Source organism: Lissotriton helveticus, chromosome 5_2 (assembly GCF_964261635.1).
Source record: "Lissotriton helveticus chromosome 5_2, aLisHel1.1, whole genome shotgun sequence".
NCBI classification, from domain to species: domain Eukaryota; kingdom Metazoa; phylum Chordata; class Amphibia; order Caudata; family Salamandridae; genus Lissotriton; species Lissotriton helveticus.
This window is the reverse complement of record NC_136066.1, coordinates 8,709,538-8,724,091: the sequence shown is the minus strand read 5'-3', so window position 1 is coordinate 8,724,091 and position 14,554 is coordinate 8,709,538. Positions and strand designations below refer to the sequence as shown.

General features: G+C 50.5%; 1 protein-coding gene across 1 annotated transcript in view; it reads right to left on the bottom strand.

Moving 5' to 3' along the window:
* The window catches only part of LOC144761117 (putative inactive glycosyltransferase 25 family member 3), a 165,393-nt gene that overhangs the window by 15,785 nt on the left and 135,054 nt on the right, over window positions 1-14,554 (bottom strand). Inside the window, exon 10 of the mRNA XM_078646574.1 lies at window positions 5,592-5,719. Coding sequence (XP_078502700.1) covers window positions 5,592-5,719 — 128 coding nt within the window. The remainder of the gene's footprint in view (window positions 1-5,591; window positions 5,720-14,554) is intronic.

Genomic DNA, 14,554 nt, shown 5'->3' with positions numbered 1-14,554 from the left:
TCAACTCACTGCCCTGGTTGAGCACTGAAAGAAGACACGACTGAAGGAACCTGACCTTCCTGCCCCAACAGAGGGGAGACAAGGTCACTCACCTCAGACATCAGGACTTCAGAAACCCTTTTCCTGAGAGGCAAGATGGGGAGATACCCCTACCCAACCCAACAGAGACAGAGCACGGTTCCTACGTCAGAGTGCGGCATAGGCACAGGTGACGCCCTGCACCAGCCGTGCCTGAACTTTCAGACAGTGACAGAGATAAGGCAAGGTCTGTTAGCCGGACTCACAGCCCTGACAGAGAACGACAGGGGGTCATATTTACAAAGAGTTTGAGCCACTGCAGCGTCATTTCCTTTGACGCAGCGGCGACACACGCAGGGCTCCACACTGCTCAATATTTACAAATAGACACATTGGGTCTAATACGTCAGTTTGTAGAGGTGTGCGTCACATTATACCTGCACCAGGTATAATGTATGAGGGTAGGCGTTCCCACCTTCAAAGCCGATGCAGTGAAATGTACAACTTTTCACTGCGTCTCTCTACGACTTATCTGTGCCAAAATTCCTACGCCGTCTCAAACCAGGCGTAAGGATCGATGCAGGGGTTTTAACATCTCAAACCAGGCGTAAGGATCGATGCAGGGGTTTTAACATCTCAAACCAGGCGTAAGGATCGATGCAGGGGTTTTAACATCTCAAACCAGGCGTAAGGATCGATGCAGGGGTTTTAACATCTCAAACCAGGCGTAAGGATCGATGCAGGGGTTTTAACATCTCAAACCAGGCGAAAGGATCGATGCACGGGTTTTAACATCTTAAACCAGGCGTAAGGATCGATGCAGGGGTTTTAACATCTTAAACCAGGCGGAAGGATCGATGCACGGGTTTTAACATGGGACTCGTCTTTGTGTCCTGACACATTGCTGTAGTTGCGTCAGTCCTCAATCAACTCCAGCAATGCGTCACTTTGGCGGCAAAAGATGCGTCAGAATTTCTGCTGCATCCGTGAATCTTTGCGCCCTGGAGCACGGTATTGTAAATACAGCGCATCCATGGTGTCGTTAGGGCATTTGTGGCAGATGCAAGAAATCTGAGGCATCGACGCCGATGCGTCAGTTCTTGTAAATACACCCCATGGTTTGTTGCCACAGATGGAGGGGCTGAAGTGAGTGGATGAGGAGTAGGGCGGGATGCTCATCGCTACCAGAGAAACCACACCTACTCCAGAAACTGCGGCCTTGTTGTTTTACAACCTTCTCTGTTTTCAGCCTCCTTACACGGACTAGGGCAGGCAACAGGAACACCAAAGGAAAGAATGGAAACTCCATCTTGGATTGGGAAACTCTATCAACAAACACTGGCAATGCGACCATCCAGGAAAGGAAGAGATCAAAGGCTTTCAATGCTTTCTACTAAGAAATAATGACACTTTCTCAAGGTTAAAGCAAACACAAGGAGATAATGGACGGAGCGCGGAATCTTTTCAGATACAGAAAGAGGGGTCCCAGTACAAATTAGATTTCAGAATATAGTGAAACACTTAGGTAGGGAGCCATCAATACAAACATACAAAAAAAGTCATACACTTTAACCCCTTTCCTTCGGCCGTGATTTTGTGGCAGTGCGGCACTTCCGCAAAATGGGTGGGGCCGCGTCGGCCGTTGGCCGACGGCAGCACTAGCTAGGTAGTGCTCCCGTCGGCCAACAGCCGACAGAAGCACGCAAGGGTTTAAAGGAAGACTGTTATTTAATCACAGTGTGCCCATGAGTTCAGTATAGCGAAGTGTTTCACTTTATTCTGAAATCTAATTTGTACTGGGACCCCTCTTTCTATGTACTGCAATACACCCAGGTCCCAGTGACTTATATGGGTATACCCTCTCTCCCGTGACAGAAACTTTTCGGACACTCACCCCCAGTCCCAGATTTGGGGGCCGATTACGATTGCGGATTTCCCGAATCCACCGGGCCGGCGGAAGCCACCGCCGGCCCGGAGGATGCGGGAAATCCGCCGGGGAGCCTTGCAAGACCCACCGCCATATTAGGATGGCTGGTGGGTCTTACTATCTGTCCGCCGCTTTTCCGCCGCGGGCGGATTCCACCCGCGGCGGAAAAGCATTAACATGGCTGGCGGTGTCTATCAGACACCGCCAGCCATATTAGGATGACTGCGGAAAGATGCCTTTACACGGCGGCATTTCCGCCGTGTAAAGGCATACGGATTTGTGTTTGGGGGCCCGTTGCGGGCCCCCAGGGGTGAAGGGGGAGTGGGGGGGTGCACATGGGGGGTACCTATGGTAACCCCCTGCATTTGCCTGCACAAAGCGGCAGGCACCGCGAGGTGCCTGCCGCTTTGTGCATGCAAATGCACAACTTACTTTTTTATCATTGCGGCGGGTGCTGCTTCAAGCAGCACCTGCCGCAATGATATAAATACAGGATGTGACCGCCAGGGTGGCGGTCACATCCTAATTTGCACGGAGGGACCGCCGCTGCCCCTGCGGACGGTCCCTCCTTCTCTATGGTGGCGGAAGGACTCAGGTCCGTCCGCCATCATAATCGGCCCCTATGTTTGAATCCATCATCGTTCGTAGCTCGCGGATTCAACCCAGACCTGTGACTGGGGGTGAGTGTCCGAAAAGTTTCAGCGCTCCGTCCATCATCTCCTTGTGATTACTTTCTCAAGGTTACCAATGCGAGAAGAACCACTTCCTGGTTAACACTGTTAAATCCATCCAGCCTGGAGCCTTGCACTGCCCGTGGAACCCTCTGCCAAGGGGGACGATCACGAGGACCAAAATTAGACTCCCTTCCCATCTGGAGCAGTGCAATTTACTGCCCACCCCTATTATGCTCAACATGTGTTTAACTGTATTCATCTGTGTGCATTTTATTAATCGATTAATAGTAAGTGGCTATATATTCACTTTAGTGAGAGCCACCGTATATTTAGTTGAATTATACTAAATGTACCCACTCATCTTGAAATAGGATGTATGCTCTTTTCAAACTGTATTTGATATAATCATTTATGTTAACTGTGTCCATTTAGAACCTGTTTTGAGCCTAATGTTGTCCTAACTTGTAACCAGGAGTTAGTAAACATGTTACGATTGATAAGATGTTTTGCAAGTGTTTCGTTTTCTCACCTCTGCAGGTGCCTCATCAACGTGCTCGTTAAGTTACAAGACTTACTGTTGACTTTACTAGACACAGGCGGGACTGATCTTCTTAATTAAAATGTGGCTTCATTTATAGAGACAGAGACTGTGGGAGAAACCCTCCTGGACCAGGCAGAGTGGACGACTGTTACATCGAAGGTTGCCCAGACGATTGCTTATTTGTTGGAAGCTGGGAAACTAAGAGGTCTACCTGCTCCCCGAGAACACTGCCTTCTCCTTGGTTCATTGGGTGAAAAGTCTAAGAAGCTTTCTAGAATCTTCTTTCATGCTTTAATTGTGTGCTCTTTAGACTAGCAGATCAGACCCTATTCTGAGTTTTGTTGAGAGAAGACCTCTTCGCGACTTTGCGATTTCCCGAGCACAGGGTTTCGCTTCATGCTTGAATACTCGCCCTCTTTCCAATGAACCTTGAATCTGGTTCATCTGATGCCGACGCCTTCCTTATAGAATTCCCCCATACCACTTTCAATACTATGCTTAGATTAGGGAAGTTCCTTTATGGAACCTGCTTGGGTGATTTTTTGTTTTCTGTTTGTAATACTACTTTGTATTTTCTTTCTCATAATATACAAATTCAGACTGCATGATCATTTACATATGTAAGCTCGTACAATATATTTTCTTCAGTTTTGCTAACTGATATAACCTGGATTAAATTGTTAATAAAACCCTCAAGGGTTGGATACCATTCTCTCTGTTGTTCTCCTGGAGCCGCACGGGGTTCACTCTACTTGGAATGAATTGCTCATGTTAGCTCCTTTCTTACACTTCAAGTCGTCGATCAAAGGTCCACGCTACCACTCATGGATAATATTTGATGATTTGACTAAGAGATTGAGATTCAGGAAACCCTGATCCTTCCCGTCCATAGATGTGTGTCTAAGTGCTCAGTCCATGTCTACGGTGAGTTAGGATTCCAGTTGTAACAAAGCTCCTCTTCATGAACAGGACCATTGCCCCATGCGTAGGAACCCTCTACATAAATAGAACTACCAGCTTCAAGAAAGACAATCCCCCTTCCCCTGGATAGGAGTCCCTGCTTTATGGACAAGTCCCACTGTGCAATGAATGGAACCCTTCTACACCATAAGCCGCACTCCTAGACCCGTTGCATGGACAGGACCACCGCACAATGAATTGAACCCTTCAACCCTCATAGACCCATTGCATGGACAGGACCACCGCGCAATGAATTGAACCCTTCAACCCTCATAGACCCGTTGCATGGACAGGACCACCGCGCAATGAATTGAATCCTTCAAGCCTCGAGGACCCGTTGCATGGACAGGACAACCGTGCAACTAATGGAACCCTTCTACACCATGGACAGCACTCGTAGACCCGTTGCATGGACAGGACCACCGCGCAATGAATTGAACGCTTCAAGCCTCATAGACCCGTTGCATGGACAGGACCACAGTGCAAAGAATTGAACGCTTCAACCCTCGTAGACCCGTTGCATGGACAGGACCACCGAGCATTAAATGGAACCCTTCTATACCATGGACAGCACTCACTGACACGCTGCATGGACAGGACCACTCTACCCATTGACTGAACCCCCACGCCATCAACCTAAGCCCTTCTCAGAGGAAAGGACTTCCTGATGAATGAAAAGGACCTGATGATCATTGGACTGGACCCACCTCCGTATGAACTGGACCCACCTCCGTATGGACCGGACCCACCTCCGTATGGACTGGACCCACCTCCGTATGGACTGGACCCACCTCCGTATGGACCGGACCCACCTCCGTATGGACCGGACCCACCTCCGTATGGACTGGACCCACCTCCGTATGGACTGGACCCACCGCCTAATGGACTGGACCCACCTCCGTATTGACTGGACCCACCTCCATATGGACTGGACCCACCTCCGTATGGACTGGACCCACGTCCGTATGGACTGGACCCACCTCCGTAGGGACTGGACCCACCTCCGTAGGGACTGGACCCACCTCCGTATGGACTGGACCCACCTCCGTATGGACTGGACCCACCTCCGTATGGACTGGACCCACCTCCGTATGGACTGGACCCACCTCCGTATGGACTGGACCCACCTCCGTATGGACTGGACCCACCTCCGTATGGACCGGACCCACCTCCGTATGGACTGGACCCACCTCCGTATGGACTGGACCCACCTCCGTATGGACCGGACCCACCTCCGTATGGACTGGACCGACCCCCTGAAGGACAGGACCCACCTCCGTATGGACTGGACCCACCCCCTGAAGGACAGGACCCACCTCCGTATGGACCGGACCCACCTCCGTATGGACTTGACCCACCTCCGTATGGACTGGACCCACCCCCTGAAGGACAGGACCCCCGCTTCATGGACTGGTCTCTCTTCCCCTGCTCCTCAGAGATGTCCCTGTGCTTGGGTGCAGACACTACTCACATGAGGTCCCAGTCCAGCTCCACGCTAGCGATGTCTTCCATCAAGCGGGCGAGGCGGCGTTTGAAGAACCCTCGGAAGCGGACGTCATCTTCAAGCACCAGCGCAGAGTCCAGTTGACGCTCCACTATCTGAAGAGACAGCGGGAGTCAGTGACACAGGGCACAGGCGTGCATGTGAGACACACAGACACCGCAGCACACAAAGACATACAACCACTGCAGCACACAGAGACAGACCGGGCATGTGAGATACACAGACACAGCAGCAGCACACAGACCGGGCATGCATGAAACATGAAATCACTGCACACAGACAGGCAAGGTACGCATGAGACAAATGATGGACACAGAAGAAAGGAGTGCCTGCATAAGTGACAGGCAAATGCTAAATACAAAGACAGGCAAAAATAACAGATAAAGACAGGCAGGGCCATGTGCATGTTACACAGGCAAGCCTCCAGGAAAGAAAGTAAAACAGGCACGCTCCAGGTGCATGACTGACCAATTAAAGACGAGAAGATTCCCCTTCGGCCGCTGTGCTCCCCCCAGAGGTACAGGGCTGACAAGCCTGCGGTGTGTAACTGCACTGCAGGGGTACTTGACAGGAGAGACCCTGAGCAGCATCTCAAGCACCCCCAAACTGCTGATGAAGGACAAGAATCCAGAGACACGTGCCTAAAGAAACAAGCACTGGCTGCACTCTGCTACTGTGTAAATAATGTAAAGTGACTAGAATTCTGAACTGCATCTCCCATAATGCACCTGGGAGAGCTGCTCTGTAAGGCCACCCAGCCTGCTCCTCTCCCTCTTTTATTATGTTAGAGAGATTGCCTCAAGGAGGGCTAGCAGAAGGCTGTAATATCTGATTGGGGGGCTATCAGATGAGATGCAGGAAGGAAAGACATGTGTTTTGTAATGGGAGCATTTTTACTGGGCTGAGAGTTTCCACTGATGTGTCGGTGGCATGGTACCTGCTGAGATGCATTATATGAAGAGATGGAATGTCCGGGCGCTGACGCCAACAATGTACCCACGTCAACACCTGCATGCAATAGTTCCACAACAGAGAGACTCACTCCATCAATCCAAGCGCCTCCACCAATGAGAAGCGACCTGCAGAGTCCTCACCCTTGAACCTCTCTCAGATGCCAGACTCGATCCAGAAAAGCTGAAGTAGCTCTGGCGCCACAAACGACTCTGGTGCCTCCCCGGATATGACATGGAGGAGCTGTGTGGCAACACACAGGTGCCTTGATGTCGGTTCCAGTCTTCTTTTTAACACCCTTACAGGCTGCCAGGAATGCAGCGCAGAACCTAACTGGGACCCCGATAAAACATGCGTGATCACTCAGAACCAGGAGGCTGGCGGGCGCGTGAATCTGCAGTTAGAGAGAGTATCCACCAGAAAACGCATCTCCGAAGGGAAGTAACTGGTTCTTCTGATGGACACTTCTACCTTCAGATTCCTCACCCATGCAACAATCGAGTGGCTGTACTCGCCAGGAGACGGGAGTGGCTGTCCTCGCCAGGAGACGAGAGTGGCTGCATCCGCCAGGGGACGAGAGTGGCAGTACTCGCCAGGAGACGAGAGTGGCTGTACTCGCCAGGAGACGAGAGTGGCTGTACTCGCCAGGAGACGAGAGTGGCTGTACTCGCCAGGAGACGAGAGTGGCTGTACTCGCCAGGAGACGAGAGTGGCTGTACTCGCCAGGAGACGAGAGTGACAGTACTCGCCAGGAGACGAGAGTGGCAGTACTCGCCAGGAGACGAGAGTGGCTGTACTCACCGGGAGAAGAGAGTGGCTATACTCGCCAGGAGACGGGAGTGGCTGTCCTCGCCAGGAGACGAGAGTGGCTGCATCCGCCAGGGGACGAGAGTGGCAGTACTCGCCAGGAGACGAGAGTGGCTGTACTCGCCAGGAGACGAGAGTGGCTGTACTCGCCAGGAGACGAGAGTGGCTGTACTCGCCAGGAGACGAGAGTGGCTGTACTCGCCAGGAGACGAGAGTGGCTGTACTCGCCAGGAGACGAGAGTGACAGTACTCGCCAGGAGACGAGAGTGGCTGTACTCACCGGGAGAAGAGAGTGGCTATACTCGCCAGGAGACGAGAGTGGCTGTACTCACCGGGAGAAGAGAGAGGCTATACTCGCCAGAAGACGAGAGTGGCTGTCATCGCCAGGAGAAGAGAGTGGCTACACTCGCCAGGAGAAGAGAGTGGCTGTACTCGCCAGGAGACGAGAGTGGCAGTACTCGCCAGGAGACGAGAGTGGCAGTACTTGCCTAGAGACAAGAGTGGCTGTACTTACCAGGACACGAGAGTGGCGGTACTCGCCAGGAGACGAGAGTGGCGGTACTCGCCAGGAGATGAGAGTGGCAGTACTCGCCAGGAGATCAGTGGCAGTAGTCGCAAGGTGACAAGAGTGGCAGCACTCGACAGGAGACGAGAGTGGCAGTACTCACCAGGAGACGAGAGTGGCAGTACTCGCCAGGAGACTGGAGTTGCAGGACTCACCAGGAGACGAGAGTGGCAGTACTCGCCAGGAGACGAGAGTGGCAGTACCTGCCGAGAGACACGAGTGGCTGTACCCTCCAGGAGACAAGAGTGGGAGCACTCGACAGGAGACAAGAGTGGCAGTACTCACCAGGAAACGGGAGTGGCAGTACTCGCCAGGAGACGAGAGTGGCTGTACTCGCCAGGAGAAGAGAGTGGCTGTACTTGCCAGGAGAAGAGGAGAGTGGCAGTACTCGCCAGGAGAAGAGAGTGGCTGTACTTGCCAGGAGACGAGAGTGGTTGTACTCGCCCCGAGACTAGAATGGCAGTACTCGCAAGGAGACGGGAGTGGCTGTACTCACCAGGTGACAAGAGTGGCTGTACTCGCCAGGAGACGAGAGTGACATTACTCACAAGGAGACGAGAGTGGCAGTACTCGCCAGGAAACGAGAGTGGCTGTACTCGCCAGGAGACGAGAATGCCATTACTGGCCAGGAGATGAAAGTGGCAGTACACACAAGGAGACAAGAGTGGCTGTGCTCACAAGGAGACGAGAGTGGCTGTACCCGCCAGGAGACGAGAGTGGCTGTACTCGCCAGGAGACGAGAGTTGCAGCACTCGCCAGGAGACGAGAGTGGCTGTATTTGTTTGGAGACGAGAGTGTCAGTACTCGCCAGGAAATGAGAGTGACTGTACTCGCCAGGAGACGAGAATAGCACTACTCGCCAGGAGATGAAAGTGGCAGTACTCACCGGGAGAAGAGAGTGGCAGTACTCGCCAGGAGACGAGAGTGGCAGTACTCACAAGGAGACAAGAGTGGCTGTGCTCACAAGGAGACGAGAGTGGCTGTACCCGCCAGGAGACAAGAGTGGCTGTACTCACCGGGAGACGAGAGTGGCAGTACTCGCCAGGAGACGAGAGTGGCAGTACTCGCCAGGAGACGAGAGTGGCAGTACTCACAAGGAGACGAGAGTGGCTGTACCCGCCAGGAGACAAGAGTGGCTGTACTCGCCAGGAGACGAGAGTGGCTGAATTTGTTTGGAGACAAGAATGACAGTACTCGCCAGATCCATGAAATTAGACCGGCAGTACTGCCCAGGAGACAAGAGTTGTAGATAACTAAATCAAGAAGCTTGCCACATGGACACAAAAAAAGTATCCAGTGCTGCAAGGCTGAGGCAATACAGAACACTGCCAACATCAACAATATGACGGTAAAACGCGGATGAAATGGGTGGAATAGACCCTGATTTTCCCTCTTAGGCAGCATAAGGGAACTGAAGGAGTACAGAAAGCATAAAAAGAAACATTCATGAGGAGCAACAACACAGATAGAACGAGAGAAAGGTTGGGCACATTGATCAAACCATAATACTGAAACGCACCAAACAGACATGACTATCAGAAGATATGTAGGCACAAAGGAGAACAGTCATATAGGGGCTGTCATCAGAGTCTGAACACGAGCGAAGGGGGCCTGTCTCACTACTGACATAAACATGAAAGGTCTAAACGGGGCCCGCAGAAAGTCCAAGAATGCACTTCCCTTTGCATTCTCCTATGTCCACAATCACTGTCTCTAGATAACTCAGAAAGAGGCTTTGAATGTTGTGAGTGACGTTGGTACGGGCGCCAACACTGAAAAAAGTAGAAAGGCCTTCAGAGGCAAAAGAGGGGCTGTCAGGATCAGGACAGAGTCAATAGCTTCAACCAGGTTGACTAGTGCCAGGGGAGAGACCGCTGATGGGGTCACCGTCGAGGATCCCACTGGCACCATGGGCCCACGGGTGCAGCGCAGGAAGCAGAGGAGAATGGTTTACACATCCACAAAGTTAGAAACCCCACAGATTTCCATAAAGAGGTTATTTACAGAGATGACATTTATGGTGGAAAGCTCACACAAGATCTAGATATACCTCATAACATAATAAACCGGAAATTTGGGCAGGCTGGACTGACACAAATATAAAAAACAAAAATCAAAAAGAGACCAAGAAGAAGCATGCCTTGGCTGAGATCTTGGAAATGTTTCCGTAGGATCGCTGGCTCAAAGAAAAAGAGAGACAATGGAATATGTAATCATGCAGACACACCTATTAACATAATTGAGAAAACTCCTGCCTCAGTCATACAATCTATTATCCTGGTGAAGGCACAAAACCGTAAATTGCCGAAACAATGAGAACACAGTCGATATTTAAGAGATTGACGGAGAGATGAGAAACTTCAGGAAAGAAGTACTATGGAACATCTGGATGGTTAAGTGAAGAACCACAGTATTCTGTAGAGCTGTTCCACTATCAAGTGTCATTAGGCCATATTTAGTGAATGAGTGTGTGCCTGGGTTAGGTTTTGTAAGTCGTTTAGATAAAATACTGTGATTTAGATGTACTGATGAATTTTTCTATATTGAGTGAAATGACATGCTTATCATGCAATTAAATTACTAAATTATGGTTGTGATTAACCACAGATTTTACAGCCAAGCCCATAACTATTAGCAGAATGAAAGGAAATGAAAAAGGGATTTATAAAGAGCAGCTAATACCCTAAGGTGTCTAGGCGCTGGCTTCTGAGGAGCAACGTAGGAAATCTAGGGGAGTGAAATCAGATGTACTGGTTAAATAGTCAGGTTTTCAGGCCTTTCCTAAAACCATGCAGATTTGATTCGTCCTTAAGGGTTGGAGGAAGAGGGTTGCACAGCCTTACTCTACATGTGACAAAGCTCTTCCTGCCCCATCTGACTCTTGAATTTAAGGAGAATAAGGTTTCCATTAGCAGAGGAGCAGAGGATTGTAGGGTTTGCAGTAGTGTGATAGTTGGATAGGGCCCTGGCTGTGAAGAGACTTAAAAGCTATGCACACAGCTTTAAGCTTGATACAGGTAGACAGTGTAGCTGAACCGCGGCTTGGGATGCTGATTTGTGTCTAGGGATGCCCAGAAGTAGGGGGGCTGCAGAGTTTTGGAGGGGCTGGCACTTATTTAGGCAACGCTCTTGTGAGCTGGTGAAGAGCGCATTATAATAGTTGAGTCTCGAATATATGAGTGCAGTGACTATGGATTTCTGCAGGGCTGAGGGAATACTGGAGAGAACCTTACTAGAAATTTTCAGAATGAAAAAATAGGAGGCTGTAATATGATTAATCTGTCCCTCAAAGGATAGCTCAGTGTCAAAAATCACTCCCAGATCTTTAGCTTTTACACTGGGAGTTGGGAGAAGGACCAGTTGACAAGACTGCCAGTGGGAAGACCAGAAGGAGGGGTTCCTGTCAAACAGTAGGACCTTAATATTGAAGCATTTAGTTTCAGACAATTGCCACTCATCCAATTGCCTATGTGGAGCACACAGTAATGAAACTTCGCAGCCGTTGTCTCTGGCTTGCCTATGACTGATAAGACGATTTGAGTATTGCCAACATGAGACCAGAGAGAATCCATAGGACTTAATCGAACCAGCCAGTGGGGAAACGTATAGATTGAAAAGGGTGGGACTTAGTGAAGACCTTTGTGGCACCCCACAGGACAAGGAGAAATAAGTTGAGAAAACGTCCCCCAAAGCCACTGATTGAGCTCGGTCCATGGTGGTCCTTGGAAGTCGCCAGTGGTCCTTGGTGGTCGTCGGTGGTCCTTGGCGGTCGTTCGTGGTTCTTGGTGGTCCTTGGCAGTCGTTCGTGGTCATTCATGGTCCTTGGAGATCCTTGGCGGTCGTTCGTGGTCCTTGGTGGTCGTCGGTGGTCCTTGGTGGTCGTCGGTGGTCCTTGCCGGTCGTCGGTGGTTGTTTGTGGTCCTTGGTGGTCGTTGTTGGTCCTTGATGGTCGTCGGCGGACCTTGATGATCGTCGGTGGTCCTTGGTGGTCCATGGTGGTTCTTGGTGGTCATTGGTGGCCCTTGGTGGTCCTCGGTGGTTGTCGGTGGTCCTTGGTGGTCATTCGTGGTACTTGGTGATCCTTGGCGGTCGTCAGTGGTCCTTGGTGGTCGTCGGTGGTCTTTGGCAGTCATTGGTGGTCCTTGTTGGTCGTCGGTGGTCCTTGGTGGTTGTTGGTAGTCCTTGAAGGTCCTTGGTGGTTTTGGTGGTTCTTGGTGGTCCTTGGTGGTTTTCGGTGGTCCTTGGTGGTCATTCATGGTCCTTGGTGATCCTTGGCGGTCGTCGGTGGTCCTTGGTGGTTGTTGGTGATCCTTGGTGGTCATTGGTGGTCTTCGGTGGTCCTTGGTGTTCATTCGTGGTCCTTGGGGGTTCTTGGTGATCCTTGGCTGTCATCAGTGGTCCTTGGTGGTCATTCGTGGTCCTTGGCGGTCGTCGGTGGTCCTTGGTGGTTGTCGGAGGTCCTTGGCGGTCCAGTCTTTAACACCGACAGAGGCAAGGCAGTCAACCAAGAGATTGTGTTTGACCATATCAAATGCAGCTGAAAGATCCCATAGGATCAAGGCCGCATTTCCCTCCATCACCCAGGGTCGGTCTGAGTTCTTCTGGAGGTGTAATAAGAGCTAGTTCCGTGCTATGCTGCGCACGGAACTCAAATTGGCATGCGCCTGAAATTAGATTATTACTGATGAACTTGGTCAGTTCAGAGTTAGGTAGGATGTGTATTGTATTTAACCAGGCCAGGATACTTTAACTTGACCTAGGCCAACCCTATTTATAGCTGCTGGGGGATGGAGCATAGGCAGCCAAGGCTGAGTACACAATCTACTAGAGCGGGGTCAGCACCAGGAGCCGGATAAATCAGAAGTATGTGTAGCAGCATTGGATGCAGAGAGGGCATCATCTCTCGGCTCAAGTCCTCAAGCACAGGACCTAGAGGCAGAGCCATCACTGGAGTCAAGAAAGGGGCCCACACACTAGAAGGTCTGTTCAGTGAGCAGCAGCGAGGATGAAAGGAAGAGAAGTATGCTCAATGTCTCAAAGCTTGGTGTAAGAAGACTTCCTGTAGAACGGAGCCGTCCATATGTACCCTCCCGGAGAGCCAAATTTGAAGATGCAACAACTAACTTGCTCGTCACAGCCCCAAGGCATGAAACATGTTCACTTGCAGACCTGGATGAAGCCACGACCGTGAGTAGATCTGGAGGTGTGTGAAGGATTCAAACTCCAAGGGCAGACCTCATAGATTCTGTTTTTCCTAGAGACGATATTTCCCTAAAGGTACTTCAAAAGCAAACATTAGAAATTCCAGCAAAGAGCAACTCTGGAACTGCGTCAAAAGATGAGGAACAACAGGAACTGATGTGAGAGGCCAGCCTGGCACCATATACAACTCAGGGATCTCCTTAGCAGACGCCCCAGTGTCCAGCTGCAGCCGGGCACCATCTACTCGCGCAGGAGAGCCATTTCAACCTTTCTGGATCCAGTCTGATGCCCGGGGGAGGTTCATGAGATGAGGTATCTGAATTAGAACTATTGGCTTTGTCAGTGCTTGTTAGCCTTGCAGGGCATGTGCAGGACAGTGCGTGAATAAAGCGACAGGCATCAGTCATTCTCTGCCCCCTGGTGGCAGCTTTTAACAGTGCAAGAGGCATGAGAGTGAGGACCAAACTAGGTATGTAAAATACAGCCCTTGGTGTTTCTAAAAAATATAGGTTTTTACAGAAATATTTGAACGTCTTGTTCATTGGACTACACTACTCTTCACAATCGTGTGAAGAAGCAAGGAAAATGCTACTTACCAGTATGCATCTGTTCTTGGCATGTAGAGCTGCAGAGTCTCACACTGTGCATTAGATCGCCACCTGGTGTTGGGCTCGGATGATTGCAGGTTGTTGTCTTGGAAGAAGTCTTTGTAGTCACGAGATAGGTGACTCCTCCCTTTGACAATACTGCGCATGGGCATCGGCTCCATCCTCAGATTGTTTTTCGCCATGATGGGAAATGATGGAGTCAGTAGAAGTAAAGAAAGAATGATGTCCATGCGTGTGCATCTAAGTAAGATGAGTACTGGAACGGATTTAAGTCCCAGGGAGGTGGGAGGGCGTGTACGACTCTGCAGCTCTACATGCCAAGAACAGATGCATACTGGTAAGTAGCATTTTCCGTTCGAGGCATATGAGCTGCAGGTAGTACACTTAGCATCGATTGTGCAGCAGTGTCTCCCCTAGCGGTGGTCGCTTGTATCCGTTGCAGTAGTTTGAAACAGTGTTCTAAGGACAGCTTGGCCCACTGCAGCTTGCTGCTTGGCTTGCACGTCAACACAATAGTGTTTAGTGAAGGTGTGTGGTGTAGACTATGTTGCTGCCTTGCATATGTCTTCTAGTGGTATATTTTCTAAGAAAGCCATAGAGGCTCCTATTTTGCGAGTGGAGTGCGCGCTAGGAGGAACTGGTAGTGTACGTTTAGCCTTTATATAGCATATTTGAATACACTTTACAATCCACCGTGCAATCCCGTCTTTAGAGATGGGGTTGCCTTTGTGCGGAGGAGAGAAAGCGACAAACAGTTCTTTAGTTTTTCGAAATGATTTAGTCCTGTCAATATAGTA